This window comes from Magnolia sinica, chromosome 3 (genome assembly GCF_029962835.1).
Source record: "Magnolia sinica isolate HGM2019 chromosome 3, MsV1, whole genome shotgun sequence".
Taxonomy (NCBI): Eukaryota; Viridiplantae; Streptophyta; class Magnoliopsida; order Magnoliales; family Magnoliaceae; genus Magnolia; species Magnolia sinica.
Window position 1 is genome coordinate 86,542,755 of NC_080575.1, and position 21,875 is coordinate 86,564,629.

At 40.4% G+C, this 21,875-nt stretch overlaps 1 protein-coding gene across 1 annotated transcript; it reads right to left on the reverse strand.

Annotated features, from left to right (window-relative positions):
* Window positions 1-2,419: 2,419 nt before the first annotated feature.
* On the reverse strand, window positions 2,420-9,307 carry LOC131240131 (transcription factor bHLH153). The gene is made up of 7 exons (XM_058238194.1): window positions 8,532-9,307; window positions 8,393-8,453; window positions 4,510-4,629; window positions 4,133-4,198; window positions 3,650-3,715; window positions 3,170-3,217; window positions 2,420-3,064 (listed from the first exon to the last, which is right to left on the reverse strand). Exons 2-7 carry the CDS (start codon window positions 8,411-8,413, stop codon window positions 2,939-2,941), a joined length of 447 nt encoding a protein of 148 aa, XP_058094177.1. The 5' UTR covers window positions 8,414-8,453; window positions 8,532-9,307; the 3' UTR covers window positions 2,420-2,938.
* Between the last annotated feature and the right edge of the window lie 12,568 nt (window positions 9,308-21,875).

Below are 21,875 nucleotides of genomic sequence, written 5' to 3' on the forward strand. Positions count from 1 at the left end.
AGTACAAAATATTGGCTGTTATAGTAATTGAGTGATCAAATATCCACCAGTTTGTGATGTTCCTCTTATGCTAGATACAGACAATAGCAGTGTTCGATAGTCTTGGTATTTATTGACATCTTGTAGTAGGTGGTTATTGGTGATGGGTTTCTTGAAACTGGCAGATCGTCCTGGAATTGCAAGTTGAAAGTTGTTGCCAGTCACTGTCTCGGATGTTGATATCTTTTGCCAGCTACCGTCAACCAAGTTGGAAGTTGGAAGTTGAAACCAGTCACAAGCACTTACTACCTTTGGGACAGGACTCCCGTGGCCACCATTTTCATAATGGTGATATATCCTCCTCACATTTGACCTGCCTCTATGGATATCTAGATAATCTGATCTGTGGGGCACATCCTGGATGGATCATAGTTCAAAAACTGTACTCAACTAAATATCCTGCCAGGTTGGGTATAAATCGAGGACTCGATTGAGTCGGAACTGACTCTCTCTTGTGATTCAAGTTTCTCGAATCTCGATTACTCAGCTTGAAATCTCGTCTACTTGAGTTTTGACTCGGCCGACATGGTCACCAAGTTTTAGAACCATGGATGGAGTGCATCTCAAAAATCACACTTACCGAAAAATTCCTAATTATCGATTTGGTGTCACCATAACATGGATGGTTAAAAGTAAAATACCGAGTGGCCCAAATGCCAGATGGTTGCTATCATCTACCTAGTGTGGCTCATGGGTGATGCTCCATCCCATTGTTGGGTCAGCAATTAGGAGGGCTGTGATTGCATGTTCCATTGTTAAAATGGCAGCAGACCATTGGAGTCGGGCACTTAAAAGGTGTTTCCAAAGGTCCCCTGGGCCTTAGCTCTTTCCTGCTGTAGCAGAAATCCTTTCACGAGTTATCATGGTGATGTCATTCCCTGATAAGTCCTGTGATTTTTTTCTTTTCCCTTCTCTTTATATGATGTTTCTGCAACAAGTTTATTAGTAGGTCAGCCTTTATTTTAACCATTTCCTGGAGCCGATGAGGTGAAAATGGTTAGCAGTTATTGACCTTGTCTGGTTTTAAAAAGAGGGATTCTGTAGTAGTTCTATGCAATTCCCTCCTCATTGTCTGTTCATGTTTGGGTCTGTGTTTTGGGACTGCTGTTCTGATGAGGGTTATTATAACATGGATAGGCAAGATGCACCAAAAACCACCCATCCAAGCTCAGCCCTGCAACTGAAACAGGGACTGACAGTTGTCCAATAATGTGATTCTCAACCTAATAACCCATCCACATTGTCATACTAGATCGTGGAAAATGGTAGCAGTCCTTGCTTTCAAATAGATTTGGGCCACTCATTTACTTTTTGCTGGTGCAGAGGAGATCGCTGGCTCCCGATCCTCCAATTACTTTTTGCTGGTTACATTCCCCCACCTAACTGATCCGATGTTCAACATTAAAGTAGCCGCATTCATTCCACCTCAATAATAAGATTTTTGTCAGCATGGCTTCTGAATATTTCTCATGGGCATACTTGAATAGTTGGATAGTGAGTTGAAGGAACGTTATAATTTATATTCCTACATGGGTCATTCCATGAATATGTCCCATACCATTGAGCTTTGAACCTTCTTTTTGTGTGTGCGGTAGGGGCGCTATATATGCCTTGTTGTTTGGGACTGGAATCCTCTGCAGCACCTGTTCCTCTACCTCTATTAATACCTATTTTATGCAATGTGTAAAACACCCAAGTTGGTAGTACCCAATGTTGTAAATGTAAAATCCAGTCCATCAGGTTCTATCATCAATGTTAGGCCCTAAGGACAAACATAAGCTAGATCAACAACTTGAATTGAATGGGCCATACATCCCGAAACATGGGGATATGATATTTGACCGTAAGGTTATTGTGTGGAACCACTATGGTCTCTGTATCTTTAATCAAACACATTATTAATCAGGTGCACATCATCAGGATGAAGAGAATATACAAACCACCAGCCCAAGCAATTTTGGTGTGGTCCAGATGAGTTTTGTGTGTGTATGGTTCTAATGATGGTTATAATCTGAATACCTTGACGAATTGGATTTTCTTACACAACATGGTAATCTCCACAGACCTTTGGCATGATTGCTGCTGTTTGTTTGATGCAACAATCCATGTTTCTGGTGCTTCAATGGAGTAAGAAATCTCCACACAAGTTATATACTTTCAAAGAAAATCAGGTTTTAGAATGTCTCGTACCAAATCTTTTCATTGGAGGAAATGTATGATATTCATGGTTTTCTTGTCCTTGCAGTGAATGGGAAATACCTTTCATTTGTCAGTGTTTTTCATCCGGAAAGATGGATACCATCTCTTCTTTTCATTTCCAACCCAAACCAATGCATGGAAATTAAGGAGCTTTTTTTCATTTCCAACCCAAACCAATGCATGGAAATTAAGGAGCTGAATGCTTGCTGATATATATAGATATTATTCTGCTAAATACACTAATATGGAATATATAGGGCTGGATACACGCAATTGCCCTTTGACAAATATTTGTAGATTCCCCTTTTCAAAACCATGCGGATCAATCAGACGGTTCTGCTTCAATCCCAGTTATGGGAATGAAATTCCTCTCAGCCTTCCAACCCACCTCTCATTTGCTTTGGAGCCCTGGCATTTCTAAGTTGGGACCATGTGTGTCAGCATGGGAATGGTAAATTATATAATGCTCGGTCCAGTGTCTCCCAGGTATGGTCCGGATCTTTCAGATTTTTTTTTTGCCAGTGGGGCCCCTGGTTTTGGCGACGGAGATAGCTGTTTATCTGATGGCCCCCAAAGTGGGTGGTTCATGCACTATAAACAACCTGGTTCCCAGCACTTGTATGATACTGCTTTGCAATTCAGCTTGCAACATCTCACTTCAGCAGATCATTCCAAATTCAAAAGTAGAGAAAAAGGCTCTTCATTGGTTAGTAGGAGTCATGGTAGGGGCCCACATATCGGCCCCATTGCTGCGGGCGACTCTTACTGTCCATTCGACTGGCACGAGGCACAGCCCTCGGCTTCTTAGATTGTAGTACTCTGATTCCTGAAACGGAACAACCCAAAATGCATGTCAGTTCCACTTCTTGGGATTGAGCTTACAATCAGGTAAGCAGTAATGTACGAAGAGAACCAGTTACAATTTTCTCACCTGCACCATTGGCTGCGGCGTGTTCTGGAGGTATGGGGCACTCAAAACCTGATACAATGATAACAACATAATGGAATCATCAACTCATGGATTTTGCTAGCTTTCACCGGCTATTTTTTTTTTCTTCTTCTTTTTAAAGCGGCATTTTGTAAGTGAATCTGTTTTGTAACAAGAAATGGCGATTAATGGGGGCCATCTGTCTGGTGGACATGTTCATGGGATAGGAGTATCTTGCCGCTCAATTATCCTAACCATCTTTTTTCTCACTAGCAGGTGGACAATTGCAAGTAATGGTTGAGCTTGAATTTGGATGGTTAGGATCATCTGATAGGTGCCATTTTGAGGTATCTTCATCCAAGATTTCACTTGTGAACAGTATGGATCACCAAAAGGCTGCACCGCACAAATTGCCAGTCTGTCCTAGAACTTCTAAATCAATAATCAATGCCGTGCATGGTTTTGCAATCAGAAGAGCCTTACTCGAACTTGATCTTGAAGGAATTTGATGTATTCCATTGCCTCTAGAAGAACTGAAGCTGTATCTGTCTGCAATCAAAGCAATCGTAGAAAAGATAAATAAAAAGAAAAAAGAAAAAAGAAAAAGAAAATTTGCTCAAAATATCAAATGCACTGGTGGCACGTAGATGCTTCCACATGTGCCAAGTGTCACATGATATGCTGACCATCCAGGTGGGACCCAACATGTAGATGCCCTTTCCCACAAGAATCAGGCCAGTCTACTCAGTCTGGTGGTGCACCTATACAGTCGAATGTGGACTATATTTCCCATCATAGTGTAACCTATCCTGTTGTTTTGAACGCCATGGCCCACTCACTCAATAAGTTGTTCAGCTCTTTTCCTGGGCCAGGCATCTAGGCCGAATGAATGGTTCAGATCCAAACATGTGTGTCATATTGGCTAAAAAAGAAGACAACAATGCCATCAGGCAAACTACAAATTACCTTCCCATAGGGGGAGACGAGCTCTTGCAGAGCTGATATTCGTTCTCCAACCTTGTCTTTCCTTTCCTGTGCCACAGGCAGCCCAAATTTCTTCTCTCAATAACAAAATCAATAGATATTTCAAGGTCGGAACTGACTTATTAGAGAGCTTTTACTAGGCCAACATGTGTGCCACATGTTCTAGCATGGCACATGAGCATGAACTCCAATCCATCCATATAGATGGATACACAAACACTTCTTTGTCAGCCTGATGTTCCTGGACCAGGTGATATAGATTGCATGCCCCTGTGCCACCACATACACGGTGTATGGGCTTAGCGAACGTTGGCTAATTAAATCAATAAAAATAGTTATAAGAGGAAATAAGCAGAGACCCTTGTAGAAATAGGCCCTTGAGTTCTATGCCTCTTCATGGGGCTGCAAATGGTGCCGTTGTGGTCCACCGTTCCTAGCTGTCTCTTCAATTCTGTCATTGTATCCACCGGTCCTTCCTCCTGATTCAGTAAAACAACACCCCAAAATATAAGGTTTATCATCTGCAATGAAGGATACAGTAAAGGGGTATACAGTATACACTAACACTAACTGCATAAACCATTGATCTGATCGTTCACTCAATGGGCCACCTCTTGGATGGAACATAGTTAAATATCACACTGCATGACATGTTTCCATCCTGATCAATGGCATGCTTTCTAAGAGTCAACATAAAGTTTGGGTTAATGGTACAAAAAGGAGTCTGTTAGGATCAGTTGATTGGTGAGCTTCTTAGGGGTATAGCCCATTAACTGGACCGTCCGGAATGATGGACATGTGCACTGAGATAGGATTATATTACAGAGCCGGTTCTAATGCAAAGCTATTGGACAGTGCAGGTTGATACTCAGACTGAGCTGAGGCATTGTGTATTTGTGTGTAGGAGATGCTCATTGCTGACACGTCGTGAATGGTGAAGTAGATCTAGAGCGTCCATCTAGAGGATCCCTCGACTCTATGCATGAATAGCCTACATTGCGAAATCTAAACAGACATACGATGCCCATTACGAGGTATTGCCAAGTGGAGAGCCAGATCAAGTGGTCACACAGATTAGGTCTTTGGTGTAAAAGTCGGTCACAATGTGTGACGTTTGAGTATCTAAAACAGTTTATTTCCAGCCATCCATTTATTCTGTACACTATGGCCCATGGGAGAATTTTAAAGGAGATACTGATGGCTAGAATCAATCATTGAGTACTGTTCCAACCAATCGGTGGCTATCGTTTGTCAGGAGGAGCATAGCCCATGGAAGGCATTTGATCAAACGACGGTAGCCATCCAATAGCTGGCGCTATTAAATGTGACTGACCAGATGGTTAAAAGATTGTTGGATCATTGTCAATATGCTCCATACGTGGTGGGGCAAGCTACTTGGACGGTCCAGATCTTGGTAAATGTACGAGACGCCAGAGAGGCTGACTATCAGCATGCTCAAGCGACGTGGATCTGGATTCGTAAAGCAAAAAAATCCCTTCAACAGAGGATCGTTCCCACATTCAATGTTTGATAGAAAAATCCCTAGTTATCATAATGAGAAAGAGGAAGGTACTCAAGTACCAAAATCATGACTCTACGTGGACCCCACTCACCCTCGTGAATAAAAATCTTGCCTGACGATAGATGGGTCCCACAGTTTCAAAGAAGCGAGAGCCCGCGCCCGCTGTGCAAGGCAACTAACGAGGGCCCCCATCTATAAATGCTAAACAGGGCCTAAGCTTCCATGTTAGTTTTACACCATCAACAAAATGGTGACCATGCGAACGTACACATGCAATGGTTGGTTGGCATATCCCGACCTGCCCTGCTCGAAAAGGAAGCGGATTTCCTGCCAAAGCCTTTCGCAGTAAGTTCCTGCCTATAAACATAGGTGGGCCCAACGTGATGTTTGTGAGAAATCCACACTGTCCATCCGTTTTATGAGCCCATTTTAGGACTTAGACCTAAATTGAGAAGGATCCAATACTCAAGTGGGCCGCACGGAAATTCCTACCGTTGAAACCTCCGTGGGGTCGGTAGTGATGTTTACATGTCATTCATACCGTTAATAACGTCATTCCTGCTGAATGAACTGAAAACACAAATATTAACCTGATTCAAAACTTATGTGGCCACACGAATATTTCAACTATGGAAGTTCAATCCTCACGTTTTAGGTCCACTTGAGTAGTGGACACGGCTAAAATAATCTCACAAAACGGATGGACGGGGTGGATTTCTCACAAACATCACGGTGGGCCCCACCTAGTTTCCCAAGGCCGGAACTTTCCTGCGAAAGGCTTTCACAGGAAATCCGCGTCCGCTTGAAAATTGATAAAATCCCTTTCTAGGTAACACATGCTTGCGAGGCCAAGTTAGTAGACCTAAGCCCGCCATTATGCTTCCTCCAGTGGGCCCCACATGCTGAGATTGTTCGATGATCAGGATCGTCCATGTTCTGAATGCTGCTATGATTGTCCAAAAATTAAAAAAAAAATCTAACTGAAAGGATGACAACGACCATTGATTTATGATGTTAGATATGGCTAACGATGTTTCTAATCAAAGGTCGCATATCTGTATCAATGGTCATAATTCACCATATGGGCCAAAAGATAGACTGTTTAGATCAGATAACCAGTTCATATCCGGCCAAGCGCCCATCACCAGGCCCAGCCGTCCATCCAGTGGGCCCCACTAAGTACCAGATAATTTTGGGACCAAGACCATTCATCCACCTGCCACCGTTTGGACCGCTGGGATCATCCTACGAGCCACGTGCACGCATTCACGGGGTTGTGTCGTGCATTGTACCTCAATCGCGACTGACATCAATACGACCTACGGCCCTTCCATGAAAGAAATCGGACTGTGTACTGAGTTACTCAGTAGGCTCTTATCGTACAGAGTAAACTCTGTTGGGCCCACTATGAATTCATGTGGTTTATCCATACCGTCCATCCGTTTTTACAGATCATTTTAGGGGTTGAGCCCAAAATTATAGTATATCAAAAGCTCAAGTAGACCATACCAAAGGAAACAGTGGAAGTATTGATTTCCACCATTGAAACATTTCTAACGCCCCCAGTGATGTTTATTTCTCATCCAAACTGTTCATAAGATCACAAAGACATGAATGGAGGGAAAACACAAATATCATTTTGATCTAAAACTTCTGTGGACCCCAATAAATTTTCAACGGTATACTTCAATTCACACTGTTTCAGGTGGTGTCATCCATTTAATCCTTGGATATGATTAATTTTTGATTTAAAGCACTAAAGTTATATGATAAAACGGATGGACGGAGTTGATACAATGCATGAATTACAGTGGGCCCCACAGAGTTTACTCAGTACGCTACTCAGTACGCAATTCGCTTCCTCCATGAAACGGGTGTCTCACGCGCAACTAACCTACCTATTGTTTGTTGGACATAAAAACACTACCGTAGGGACCACCTGATGGACGGTGACGTTTCACCATCAGTACGTGGCCCGACCTCAATCGCCACAGTATACATCACATCACGCATACAAACTCCATATGCATGCACCGCCGGATTTGGCATTGCTCGCACCTATTACACCTGAGATGTAAAGTTCCACAATCCAAACCGGTCATTGTGGACCCCCACCATGTGTTACAAATAGCCTGAAGAATCTTCAAGTGAAAGGAAGATCCAAGCCGTCCAATTGATGAGCATTTGTTTGCTGATTTCAGTCCTGCTACTTTTTCTAGCCTTCCATTTTTAACACCCAACAGACGGAAGGTTCAGATCGTCCGTTCAGTGTGAATTTTACGTTAGGCCCCTTTTTGAGTGAGGCCCACAATCTGGACAGTTTGGATTGAAGTAGTTTGGTGGATGCATGAAAATAGACTGTGAGTGCATACGCTATCTCATACTCTAGAAGAGTACTGCAAAATAGAGGAAGCAGACATTTCCCTCACACGTGCATAGAGGTACACGTATGGAAGATCGGATCCCTTCTTCACGCAATCAAACCGTGTTAGACGCCATATCTCAGTAATCGGACCAATAAGATAATCAGGTGGACCGTACGTAAACAGAGAATCTGGACCGTTGATCCTATGGCCTTGATCTTTGACGCATAGCATCTACAAAGCGGGGATTGCGTGAAATAGAGCATTGATGTTGATCTAGAACACGTGTGTATCGTCTGCACGTGCGAGGAACAAGAAATTCAGGAAAAATGAGATGATAAATATCAAGAAACGTACCGTGAAATCTCGCCACCGCATTTGAAGCTGACGAGAAATTAACGGCAAAATCGCGGTCGGCCTGCATTTCAAGAACAAGAGAAAATCATCATTTTCTAGTGAACTCGGAAAATTCCGCCGGAAAATTCTAGAAACTTGCCTGAAAATGCACGCCGATCAGAAGCTTCAGCTATCGATTGATCGGAAACTACAGTAAACAGCCGGAAATTCGACCGCTGAATCCTTCTCCGAGATTTTGAGGGGAAGTTTCGTATTTTACTTCTATGCAAGAGTACAAGATCATGTAAGAGCAGTGATCCAACGGCCAGGAATTGTCGGAAACCAGTACGCAGCAGTTGGACAGAAACTTCTGCAAATTTACAAAAAAGCCACTCTACAGCTGAAAAACCGCTGAAATATTCCGACCGGAAACTTCGATCGGATATCTGAAAAACCGCTGAGATATTCCGATCGGAAACTCTTTAAAACACGCCGGAAAGTGAAAATTTTTCCTGGAGAGTCGATTTTCACGAAATAACAGTGAACGGCCGGAAATTCAAGAAACCGATCGGAATATCTCTGATTGCAGGCAATTTCTTGACAGTGAACGGCCGGAAGTTCGAACGGAGGCTTTGAAATCGCCTGAAAATGTCAGCTTCGTAGTGATGGAGAGACGAGAGAAGGAATCTGGTGGCCAGATATTCAAGAAATGTCCACCGTGAATTTGGACAGGAATTCGCCGGGATTTAAGGAGAAATCAGAGCAACGGATGGAGAGAAGTCGATTGATTGAGAAGGAGAGAGGGAAGGGATTTTCAAAAGATTTATAAGAATCTCTCGATGGGGGCCTGCGAGTAACTCACTTGTTTCACTACACCTACTTCTACACGCGCTTGCACGTGCCAATATAACATGTTTTTAGAAAATCCGAACCTTGAATCAAGTCGGACAAAACACGTATATGGAACATACCATGTATCAGACCGATCTACTGATGAAATCAACCACAAATTCACATTGAATATGGACCGTTGGATACAATGACCTTTCAATGGCCTGATTTTTGTGACCGAGCATCTACAATGAGATAAATACAGATTTTACTGCTCGTGTGTCATGCACGAGTTGTATTTCGGCACTCGTGTCTGCGAGTGTAGGTTAGTCTGAAGAGGTGCGTGTAGGATGCTTAGTGAAGGGCTTTGCTCGTGAGTCGTGACAGCTCATCTCCAACCGTGTAAATGCCGGGGGTTGAGTTAACTCAACTTGTTAACCGTAGTTAAGCCGCATGGCTACATCGCTTTCGCCATTCCTAACAAAGCCAAGAAAAAGGGCGTATTACGATTTTGTCCCTCTTCTTAAAATAAAATGGAAGACGTGTTCCTTATCCTTGGGGAGATTGGACCACCTTCTCTTTGCGATGGCTTTCAAAGGGACCCGGATCCGTGGTACCTGCAGTACCCCACCCGATTTAGATCGTGTGGTTTTCCGTGCTCATATCCGCTTATAAGAGTTGGGTCGGATATGAGTCCACTGGCTTGGACTTGGTTAAAAATACTTGTAATGCACCTGTTTTCAACCCAGAGTTTGAAATTGGCTCAATCTAAGATTTTTTATTATTTTATCATTTTTTATTATTTATTAATAATATCTTCCAGCTACAAATGTAAACGATTTTGAAAATATACAGACGTAACCTTGCATAATGTGAACTCATTTGAAGATTGAATCAGGTCAATGGTTGTAAACATTCTATAAAAAAAAATGATATTAGATTATTCTTCTAATTTCGTTTGAGTTTTGATAAAACTATTTGTGGGCAATTCAAGGACCATTGACGCTTTTGAAACATTGATTAGCACCCTAAAGCCATATCTATCCGACCCGCAAAATATTACAAACCCAAACGGGTAATACATTTAGAGTTCCTGACACCTCCTGGGTGCAACCAATAGATGAGATTGACAAAATAATGTTGTATTTTAAAACGTTTTTTAAAATAAAACTTTCAAAATTTGGATTTCTCCCATTGTTTTTCTTTTGAAAATTGTTTTGTTTTTTGTGTAGCTCTATTGTCACATATCGGAAAGGATCAAAGGAAAACTCGAGTATATAAGAGATGAGTTTTGCACGGGGCTTGAGGCCCTTCTCAAGGGGCATATGAATTTGGTCCAATGGGGGGCTATGCCATTAGGCCAAGCCATGCCATGGACTTGCGCATGTGTTAAGCAAAGCCAAGCTTGGGTCTTGTTCTATGTGCCAATTAAGAGTACACTCGCACTAATGGTTTTGTTCTATGCTCCACAAGTATACTCGTACTTGTCGATTTTGCATGAATTTTCAATCCAGAGATGTGTCTGTTTGGGTGATCGCACCAATAGGGTTCAAACTCAACAGATCAAACCCATTTAAAATGGTGCTTTAAGTACTTGATTGTGGTCTATAAATAAATCAATCCTAATCCATTTTCATTCACTCATAAATCAATTATTTCTCTTTCTGTTTCTTTAAAATTCGTCTCTGGTTGAATGTTGTTTGGCCTACTGAGTTTGTTGCCAAGTCAAATCACTTTGGTTTAAGTTTTGTATGTTAGTTTGAGCTCATATACAGTGAGTGCACCGTTGGGACAAGGTCATAGTCATTGTATCTTGGAGGCTAACTATCCAAGATTTCTGTTGCACCCAAGACATGGTCTAAGAATGCATGTTTGGTTTCAAGCTAAGTGACTCAATCATGTCTTGACTCAAACAAGTAATTTTTTCTTACTTTAATTTTTATCAATTAATCTTTTTTATTTTTTCTTAATTTTATCTACTGTTTTCTAGCACATTATTCTAACAATCTTGAAACCAAATCTTTAATTTGTTGAAAACAATAGACTAATAATTCATTATCTATTTAAAAAACAAAAAAATCCTTTTCTTTTAACATTTTTTGTAACCAATGTTCAAACTACATCTTGGAACTAGTTGTAAACTATATTACAAACAAAACTATATTATCGAAAATTGTAAATCAAGGACACTATTATAGTCAACACTATAATTGAATTGTCCAAAATTGAACCATTCGCTAGATAGAATTTCAAACGATAAAAATAGAAATCAATTTTGCATTGAAAACACTAAAGATTTTTTACATTCTTTCGAATTCATTTATAGTTGATGTAGCCAACAAAAATGAATTTAGAGATGTTAATAACTGTAAATATTATATTCTCAATACATTGCCCAATGAATTATACATTCTTATGAATCTATTAAGGACATTTGCACCATATTAAAAAAGAAATATATCATTGACAATGCAGGATATAAGAAATATGTTATTATAAACGTCATTCATTATGAAATGACAAATAATAAATCTATCATAAATTAGATTCACGATTATTAAAATATGGTATGTGAACTATTGGTCGAAGGAATGAAAATATATGACATATTCCTATCTTAAACGTAGATTGAAAAGCTATATCTTTCTTTAAAATATTACAAAAATCAAATAAAACACAAGAACAATGACATTTCTTTAGGAAATATAATCGTACATAAAAGGATAGAGTATGTTAACAAAAACATAGACTAAATTAAAAATATAAACGACTCAGTATCAAAGGCTAATCTAGTGGAAAAAACTCAGGCACAAGATAACAAAAAAAAAAAAAAAAAATGAAGAAGAAAAAATTGTTACAACTGTGGAAAGCTGGACATCACTATAAAGAGTATAGACTAAAAAAGAAAACAATGGTCAATTCAAGAAAAATGAGCCTTTTAACTACGGTAAAAAGCCTGTACATTATGAAAATAAATATAGGCTTAAAAAAAATATTAAATCTCAAATCAATCTCGCTAAAGTTAAAGAAAATCTGGACATAACTATCGTTATAGTGTCCGAAGTGTTTTTAGTAAACAACATGCAACGGACATTAGACACCAGGACAACTCGGCATATTTGTAAGTATCATGGCATGTTTACCTCATATCAAGCGATATGAGATGAGAAACAAGTGTTCATCGAAAATGCTCGATCATCTTTAGTTGTTGGAAAAGAAAATGTTGTTCTAAGGCTCATATCGGGAAAGACTTTGATGCTAAAGAACATGTTGTATGCATATGCCTGATATTCATCATAACTTAATCTCTGGTTGCTTCTTAACAAGGCTAGAGTTAAATTAGAATTTGATTCTGATAAACATGTAATGACTAAGAATGAAACCTTACTTTAAAAGGGTTATTGTAGTGATAGTATGTTCATTTAAAATCTTTCATATGATAATAATAAGATGTCATTTAGTTTTGCTTATATTATTGAATCTATTTCATTATGATATAATAGATTAAGTCATGTAAATGCAGAATCATTGAAAAAAATGAAACAAATAAAATTACTACTTGATATATTTCTCCATAATTTTTAAAAAATGTGAGACTTACGTTTAATCCAAATGGAGTCTTGTGCTATTTCAAGCCACAAAATTTAGTTGATAAAGTAAGCTCGAGTTGTATAGAAATCAAGACAAGCTTATTTTTTCTACTGATTATTGATCAACTCGATAGGCAATTCCGTCCACTCATTCACTTGTGAGGCACATATCATTGTACATCATCATCAGATCATCCTTCCCACACATTCATGGTGATAAGTGGGCCAAAACTTTCCAACATGGGAGTATGTGTCTGCCACCTCAACCAATAACCTCATGTTATCTTCGCATGAGTTGCTATGGAGTCTGGTTTTGTTGCCCTAAACCTGAAAATATCCAAACTCCATTGGATGGCCCACTCATGGGCATTTAATGGACGGATGACATCAAAGGAAGTAACGGTCCAAATTCAACAAACAAATTCTCATTAATCAGAGGTTAAAATCATTCATTCAAACCAAATTTACGTACATGGACTATCTACAGTGTGTCTCACCACTTGGACGGTCCAATTTCAATAAATGTTTGCCACGTGTATAAATTTACAAGAATGTGCATATAACCCATCAACTCCGCCAGAGTATCAAATTACGTTGTACCAGGGAGTTCGTGAGGACGTTCTAGTCAAATCAAAACCGAAATTTATAGGGAGATTATCGTCATGTGAAAAGAGAGATGTTGATACGCGTAATTAGCTCCAGCTAGAAAGAGCCGTCGGCTTCGGGGACACGTGTTCGGTTTAGGTTAAAAGGTCCGCCAGGCCCTGCAACCTATGTTTTTATTTTTTTCTTTTTTTTGTTAATTTGGCGGGAAATCGCTGTCGAGTAGTTTCAGTGTTTCAGTGAGCAGGTAGGCGGTTTCTGGAGGTGGGCCCCACCTTGCTCCCCAAGGTCCCATATATTCCGCTCCTTTTTTAAACGTTTTGGCGCTGTTGTGGGCCCCACTTTACAGTGGCCGTGCGCCAAAGTCCACGAAAGAGGGATATAGTCGTCGTGGGTCCCACGCGCTTCCTGTCGTCAGCTTCTCGCGACGCATACGTATTTTGTAAATTTACTGATTTATCCCTACTCTTCATATGATATGACTTAAGAATCCAGTCCCTTTTAATGACCGAAATGCCCCTCTGAAATGGGACCAATCTGAATTTAAAACCTGTACCGTGATGAAATGGGAAGCGGATTGCGTACCGAGTAACTCACTACGCTAAGCGTACTGAGTAAACTCTGTGGGATCCACCGTGATTTATGTATTTGATCCACCACGTCCATCATTTTAACAGTTAATTTCAGATCCCAATTCCAAAAATAAAGTATATCCAAAAATCAAGTGGACCACACCATAGGAAATAGTGAGAATTGAGTGTCTACCATTGAAAATTTCTAGGGGGCCACAAAAGTTTTGGATCAATCTGATATTGTTTTTTTCACTTCATCCAGATCTTTGTGATCTTACGAACATGTTGGATGACAAATAAAGATCACTTTGGGCACTAGAAAGGTTTCAACGGTCAAAATCATTATTCTCACTGCTTCCCGTGGTATGGTCCACTTGAGCTGTGGATATGCTTCAATTTTTGGGTCAACGTCTAAGATTAGATGAAACAACGGATGGATGGATTGGATAAATGGAATACATTCATGGTGGGCCCAACTGAGTTTACTCAGTATGATAAAAGCGTATTGGGTAACTCAGTAGGCAATCTGATTTCGATGAAATGGGTCCGGGGCAAAACCGATCAAAGTTCGTTAAGGCCGTTAAATGGGTGAGATTTAGACCATCTAATAATACATTTTTAATTCAAACGGAGACTAATCCTCTACAGCAGTAGGTGCATGAGGGTAGTAAAACACGTAAGCTCTGTGGAGCCCACCGTGTGGTTGTTATAGAATCTACTCCATGCATTAGCTGGATCTGTTTATCTTCACCCCATGTGGGCCGCAAAACGGGGAAATGTAAAACTCTCCTTATAATTTAAAGAGTTCATGTGGTGTGGCCTGCACTCGCGAAGCGCCCTTGATAAGTGAATATACACACCATGGCGGGTTTATGTTTTGCACCCCTCTTCAAATTTACCTGTGACGTGGCCCACCTAAGTTGCCGATTGGGCTGATTTTAAGCCTGTCATTCTAAAATTGAGGTGCACACATGATGGACGGACTGGATATCACGCACAGAACGTGTTTGGTCCATGAACAGTGAGTTCCATCTTGGTACTTTGTCTTGCTGTTTGTTAGAGCTAGGCATCCAGTCAAGTTGGACCGAGTTAGGGTTGACTTGGATCGATCTGATTTTGAAATAGGCTTGGCTTGAACTCGATCCGATTTGATACCGTGTCTAACATGCTTGACTCGATCCGAGTCCGGTCTGGCCTAAACGGATTGGACCGAGTCTGTCGAGTCGAGTTGGCACCGAGTTGGATTGAGAGATGAGGGAGGGAGAGATTGAAGAGGAGAGAGAAGAGGAGGAGGAGGAGGGTGATGGTGATGGGTGGTTGTCACGCTTGGAAGATGAGGAGGATGATGGAGGGGGGAGAGAGAGAGAGAGATCAGGCTTGAAAGACGAGGAGAATGAGGGAGGGAGAGAGAGGTTTTGAGATTAGGTCGCGGTAGGGTGCAGCGGGTAGAGTCAGAGAGTCTGGTCTAACCAGATTGAGTTTCGAGTCGAGTTGGGTCGAATTACTAAGTAATTTGAACTCGACTCGGTTTGAGTTCGAATTGGGTGAAGCGTACTTGGTTCAGACCGACTCACCTAGTTGCTTTGCTCAAATCAGATGAGTCAAGTTAGGTAGATTAAGTCGTCCGGTGCCCACCTCTACTGTTTGGTGCCCACCTACGCTGTTTGTAAAATGCAAAAGGGCATGATGCAAATTGCTTACTGACGCTGTCACAGTGTCACTCGCCAGTCGCTAATGGAGCGTGACCTGAGTCTTACTGTAATGTATATGTTTTATCCACTCCGTGGATCTACTTTTACATATTATTTTAAGGGTATGAGACCAAGAGGTAGATCAAAATCTCATGTGTATCACACTAAGGGAATAGTGGAAATTGAGTGACCACCGTTGAAAACTTTTTAAGAGCAGCAGAAGTTTTTGATTAATCTGATATTTGTGTTGGAAGGAAAATAAACATTACAGTGGGCCAAAGATGTTTTTAAGGTGGGATTTCAATCACCACTGTTATCTTGTGGTGCAGTCCACTTGAGAATTGGATCTGCCTCATTTAATGGCACGAGAAAAAACAGATGGACGGCCAAGTAATCTACCCTGACCATTCGTACCGAAGAGAACTTACATTTAAAAGGCTGTAAAATAAATGAGTTGAGTCAGTGCCCTATTATTCTACTTTGACTGACTCATAAATGAATTCATCTTGGACCACTTAACTCAAACCCATGGACCATCGTACCGAACAGACGGTTGGACAGAGAAATACATGAGCATTCTACGTTCAACCAGAAAGAGAGACCTAAGATTTTCGAATCTGAGAGACTTTTGGGACATGGTCCATGGACGGATGTAATAAACCATTGGGCCCAAATGTTAGAATTTAAAACCAGCTATCCTTGGCTTTTCTGACACGTGTACTACACCTACACGTGTCACACCAATGGGCCCCACATATTAGAATTCAAAACCAGCGTATATGGTTGAGATTTAAGGGCACCTCTGAGCGTTTGATCTCTACAAGTGGGACTATGGTCCCATGATCCAGACCATTGATCATGACCCAAATATTTCCCATGCTGGAAGACCTTAACCACCAATCTTGGGCACCTTAGTTGAGCGTAGACGGTTGCATTTCTCCACCGTAGATTGAATACTACAAATCGAAAGGTAAAGATCATCCCATTGGGGAGATGTACGGATCTCTTTCCACACATCCATCATGCATGCTTGTTTCACATGCAATACTTTTCAGCCCGTGGAACAATGAGGTTGAGCCGTTTGCATGATGAGCTGATGTGCCCACGTGTGCACAAAACCAAAGTTACACCCCATGGTAATTTTCAGGCCCGCCCTGGGGCCCACTTTGGTCGGATTTGATCTGGGCCTAGAGACCTCAAGTGGGCCGGCCCAATTGCAACTCTTCTTGGGAGTCCTCGTGCTGACAGTGGATTAACATTTCCAAATCCACATTTAAATGATCTAGACCGTTGATATTATTGGGCCTAGTGTTTAAACCAGACCCAAAAAATCGTCCTGATTTTCAATGACCATTTATCCTTAACCATATAATTTATGCTACAAATTAACGATATAGAATCATCTCATCTAAAATTTTTTGGGGGGCATCCCCCACCAACGGTGGGGACTATCAGATCGATGGTATAGATCACCTAACCATGTACCCATGTATGAATCATAGGCAACTTTTGAAAAATCGCCATCAAGTATGTGAAGTATGCATGCACATGAAATGCATCCATAGTCACATCATATCATGGGCATACACGTCTCTATCAGTCTATTTTAGCTTCCTTTGAGTAGTTGAATGGTCTTCACCTGAGCTGATGATATACATGAAATCACCTAAAATCATGGCACGTAACATGGGTCATTATTTCTTATCAAGCGTTAATCACGCGTACAGCCAAACAGATTTTAAAAAATGGAAACGGATTGTGTACTGTCCCCCCCTGTATCACAAATCATCCGTCCAGGCAGAGGTTTGTGGGACCACTGTGATGTATGGTTTCTATCCACTCTGTTCATCCATTTTTTCAGATCAGTTTAGGATATGAACTAAAAAATGAGGAAGATCCAAAGCTCAAGTGGACCACGCAGTGGGTATTGAATGCCTACCGTTAAAACATTCTTGGAAGCCCGGAAGTTTTGGATCAAGCTGATATTTGTGTTTTCCCTTCATCCAGGTTTATTTCACCTTATGAACGGGTTGGATTACAAGTTAACATCATGGTGGCCCCTAGGAAGGTTTCAACGGTGGCCGTCATTATCACTACTGCTTCCTGTGGTGTAGTCCATCTGAGATTTAGATCGGCCTCAATTTTCAAATCTTATCTTAAAATGATATGAAAAAATGAATTAACGGCATGGATAAAACGGTGGGGGTCCTACAGCCCCTGTCTCGAAAGATTATCGTCCAGGCGGGGTAGGCCCCAACGGAGTTGATAGAACTCATACATCACGGTGGGCCCTACAGCCCCTACCTGGACGGATTATCATCCAGGCGGGGGCAGGACGCAATCAGGTTCCTTAGAAAACACAAAATTCCCAGGCCCCACCTGGACAGAAATCGGTCCGTGCAAGGGCTCCGTGGGACCCACCATTATTTATGGGTTTTATCTACGCCGTTCATCCACTTTTCCTGATCATTTTTAAGGTGATAATGATGGCTACTTTTTTAGGGTGACCGTGATGTTTATTTGCCATCCAACCTGCTGGCAAGGTCGCACAAACCTGGATGAATGACACAAAAGTCAGCTTGATCTTTAACTTGTGTGGTCCCGGGAACTTTTCAACTACAGGCGTTCAACTTGTGTGGTCCTAAAACAATTTTCTATCCCCACCGTATGATGATCCACTTGGAGCTCATACCTTAAAATAAGCTTAAAAAATTGGATGAATGGTGTGGATAAAACCTATGCATCACCGTAGGCCGCACATATCTCTTACCTGGACCAATTCCGTCCAGGCGTGGCAGGACCTGATCTGCTTCCGAAACTTTAGGGTAATTGGTCCAGTGGTCTTGGAAACTGACGTGGTTGTTGCAGGAGCCGCATGGACCAGATTTAGGGCATGTTTGGATTCACGTTTGGGAGTGTATACTATCGTATTATTTACCTTGATGGGACATGTCCTTTGTTTGTTTTCGAACGGCCAAGCGACGCATTCCACGCACGCGAATACAGCGTCGAAGTAGTTTTCGTCATCGATTGTAGAGTACCTGTTGACGGCTATTCAGCGTCCGGTCTCGTCTCTTTGCTGTATTGCATTGAAGATGGATAGAAGTTGAAAATACACCATATCAATCTGTTCGTTGGGAGAACGGGCGATGCTATACTCATTCGTCTCCGTAGATAATCTCCCTTACCCTGCATGTCGGAGATGAACTCAAATTATTCCCTTTCTTAGATAGACTTCATCTTATAGTGGCTACAGTACCTTGCTGCCACCTTCCTCTTTGCAAATCAGGTGTCCGTGCTTCTCAGTCCAACTGTGTAGTGCACTTGCTTCAGGTATGATCCTCCCTCCTCTGGAAATCGGTTTGGATTCATCCAACAACTTTTACCAAGATTGTATTCTTTCTCTATACGGTTAGGCGTATATACCCTGACCATATACACCCTATTTCCCATCTCTATGCGTATACGGGCAATGGTGGGGCAATCTTCCCCTGACGAATCCAATATCGATTTTGATAAAAGATTCCACTGAACACTGGAAGTCTGGAAAGGATGGGTGCATAACACCCATCTGTTTGCAGAAGGCCATGTACAGTTGGTGTCTGTATCGACGAATCTTTCCATCAGATGGATATGCCCTGTATTACATAAAACCCTTCTCTGAGATTTCAAAACCATTCCTGAACGACATTTCTTGTCTTCGAACCTTTCGTTTTTGGGGAGTAAGCATTATCTCATAAGGAATTGCACAGTCTGGGTTGATCTCAAATAGAGGTATTTCTGTACTGTTTGTAACTTGTTTCATATATTGTGAGTGTGATGTTAATAGTTTTGATGTATCAATATGTTTAGCACTAAGTTAAAAATTGTAAGATGAAAGAAAAAAATAACTCATAAGCCTGAAACATGTGGTTTACTTGTTACTGTGAAATCTATGTACATCTTCTTTTGATGCTATTTATATGCTTCACGTATCAATCTGAGTTAGAACGACAAAAAATTCTCAGAGGCATAATCTGTTGTTAACTCTGCCGTACTCTTATAATTCTGCTATTATCTGCCGTTAAAAGAATCTATTCTAATATCTTCATTAACTAATTGAAGAACCAAATGATTCATGTACACTTTTTAACTTTATGTATATGTATTACTTGATGTTAACAGTTTCATGTCTCAATACTGTTCAGAAGAAAGTAGAAAAATCTTAGAGGATAAAAAAATAACTGATAAGCCTGAAACATGTGGTTTAATAGTTATTATGATTTCTGTGTACATCTATTTTTTCTGCTGTTTACATGCTTCATGTATCAATCTGAGTTAGAATGAGAAATTTTTTTGGCTATATGATGTGTTCTTAATTCTGGTGTACATCTTATAATTTTCTACTTATCTGATGTTAAAATATTATATTCTAATATAATCATTAACCGTTTGAAGAACCAAGTGGATCATGTATTTTTTGTAACTTTGTGTACATCTTGTTAAATTGATTTATACTGTTTTGATGTATTAATCTATTCAGCAGCAAGTTAAAAAATTGTCCCCTAAAAAAATAACTGATGTAAGAAACAAGTGTTTAATGTGTTATTTATATCTTCCTGTACATCTTCTAATTCTGCTCTGATGATAATATATATCCTAATGAGAACCAGCATATTTTGATCAGTTATTATGCTATCTTTAAAAAAAAGGCCTACAAGAAGAAAAAAATAAAAAAAATTGCTTGAATAAACAAGTGTATTATCAGTTATTTTGAATTGTACAAGTTTTGTTGTAGTATGTATACATGTTTATATATAAGTCAAATTTACATTTTCTTCCAATTGTAAATCAGATCAATTTTTCGAGTTCTCTTTAAATTGTCATGGCTTCCGAAAGTGCGGAATATTCCGATGATAGATCATCTAGCAGTGATTGGCATGAAAGTGAAATAGCTGCTGCCACAACCACTATTGCAGCTGCAGTAACTATAATGGGAGCGGTTGAATATTATCGCTGTTACTGTATAAAGGCTAAACCCAATGAAAGCCATATTGAGAGGGATAAATTCATAAGCCGAATTATACGTAAGAGCGATACTGAGTATCTTGCGCAGCTGAGGATGGGTATGGACAAATTTTTTGAATTATGTTCGCTGTTGAGGGATCGAAAATTACTTTCCGATAGCATGAGATGCAGCATGGAGGAGCAGGTTGTAATGTTTCTTCATACTGTCAGACATAACGTACGTAATCGTGTGATTGGTCATCGTTTTACATGATCTGCTGAGACTGTGAGTAGACACTTTAGTAGAGTGCTGGATGCTATAATCGGTCTATATCCCGAGTACATGAGGTTTCCTGGTTTACACACACCCAAGAAAATTTTCGACAATCTGTTGTGGAGTTCATATTTTCAGGTAAAGTTGAAGATATGTTAAAAAAATTTCTAAATTATAAGTTGATAATTAATGGATGAACTGATCATATGCCACCCTTTTGATTGTAGGACTTCATTGGGGCTCTAGATGGTACCCATATCTCCGCTTATTTGCCAAAAGAAAAAAGCTCAACTTTTAGAAATCGGAAATGATTTCTATCACAGAATGTTTTGGCCGCATGTACTTTTGATATGAAATTTGTACATGTTCTTGCTGGTTGAGATGGATCTGCATCCGACGCTCGTGTGCTACAAAATGCACTCACCCGTCGTCCTAACTGTTTTCTTATTCCACATGGTAATTGTGTATAAGGGGTGATTCTTTTTTCTGTAGGTAATTATGTGTGATAGATATCTAAAACATATCTTGCAATTGCGTAGGAAAATATTATGTTATTGACGATGGATATGCACATTTGCCTGGATTTATGGCACCCTATCGAGGTGTGCGATATCACTTGAACGAGTTTCGTACTGGAAGGAAGCCTGCCAATAAAAAAGAACTTTTCAATTATCGTCACGCACAGTTATGAAATGTCATAGAGCGTTCATTTGGCCTTTTAAAAAATCGCTTCCCTATTGTACGTACTCCTTCTCAGTTCAAGTTTATAACACAAATAAAAATTGTTATAACTTGCTGTGTCCTTCATAATTTCATTTGTGTTAGTGGTGATGATGGACTGCTGAGGTAGTTGAGGACAGTGGGGACAATATAGAGGATGTTGCACCATCCCCTGTAGATGTATCCTCAGTAGATGAAGGGTAAGCGTTAACTCGGTTGACAGATCGCGCACGTGAT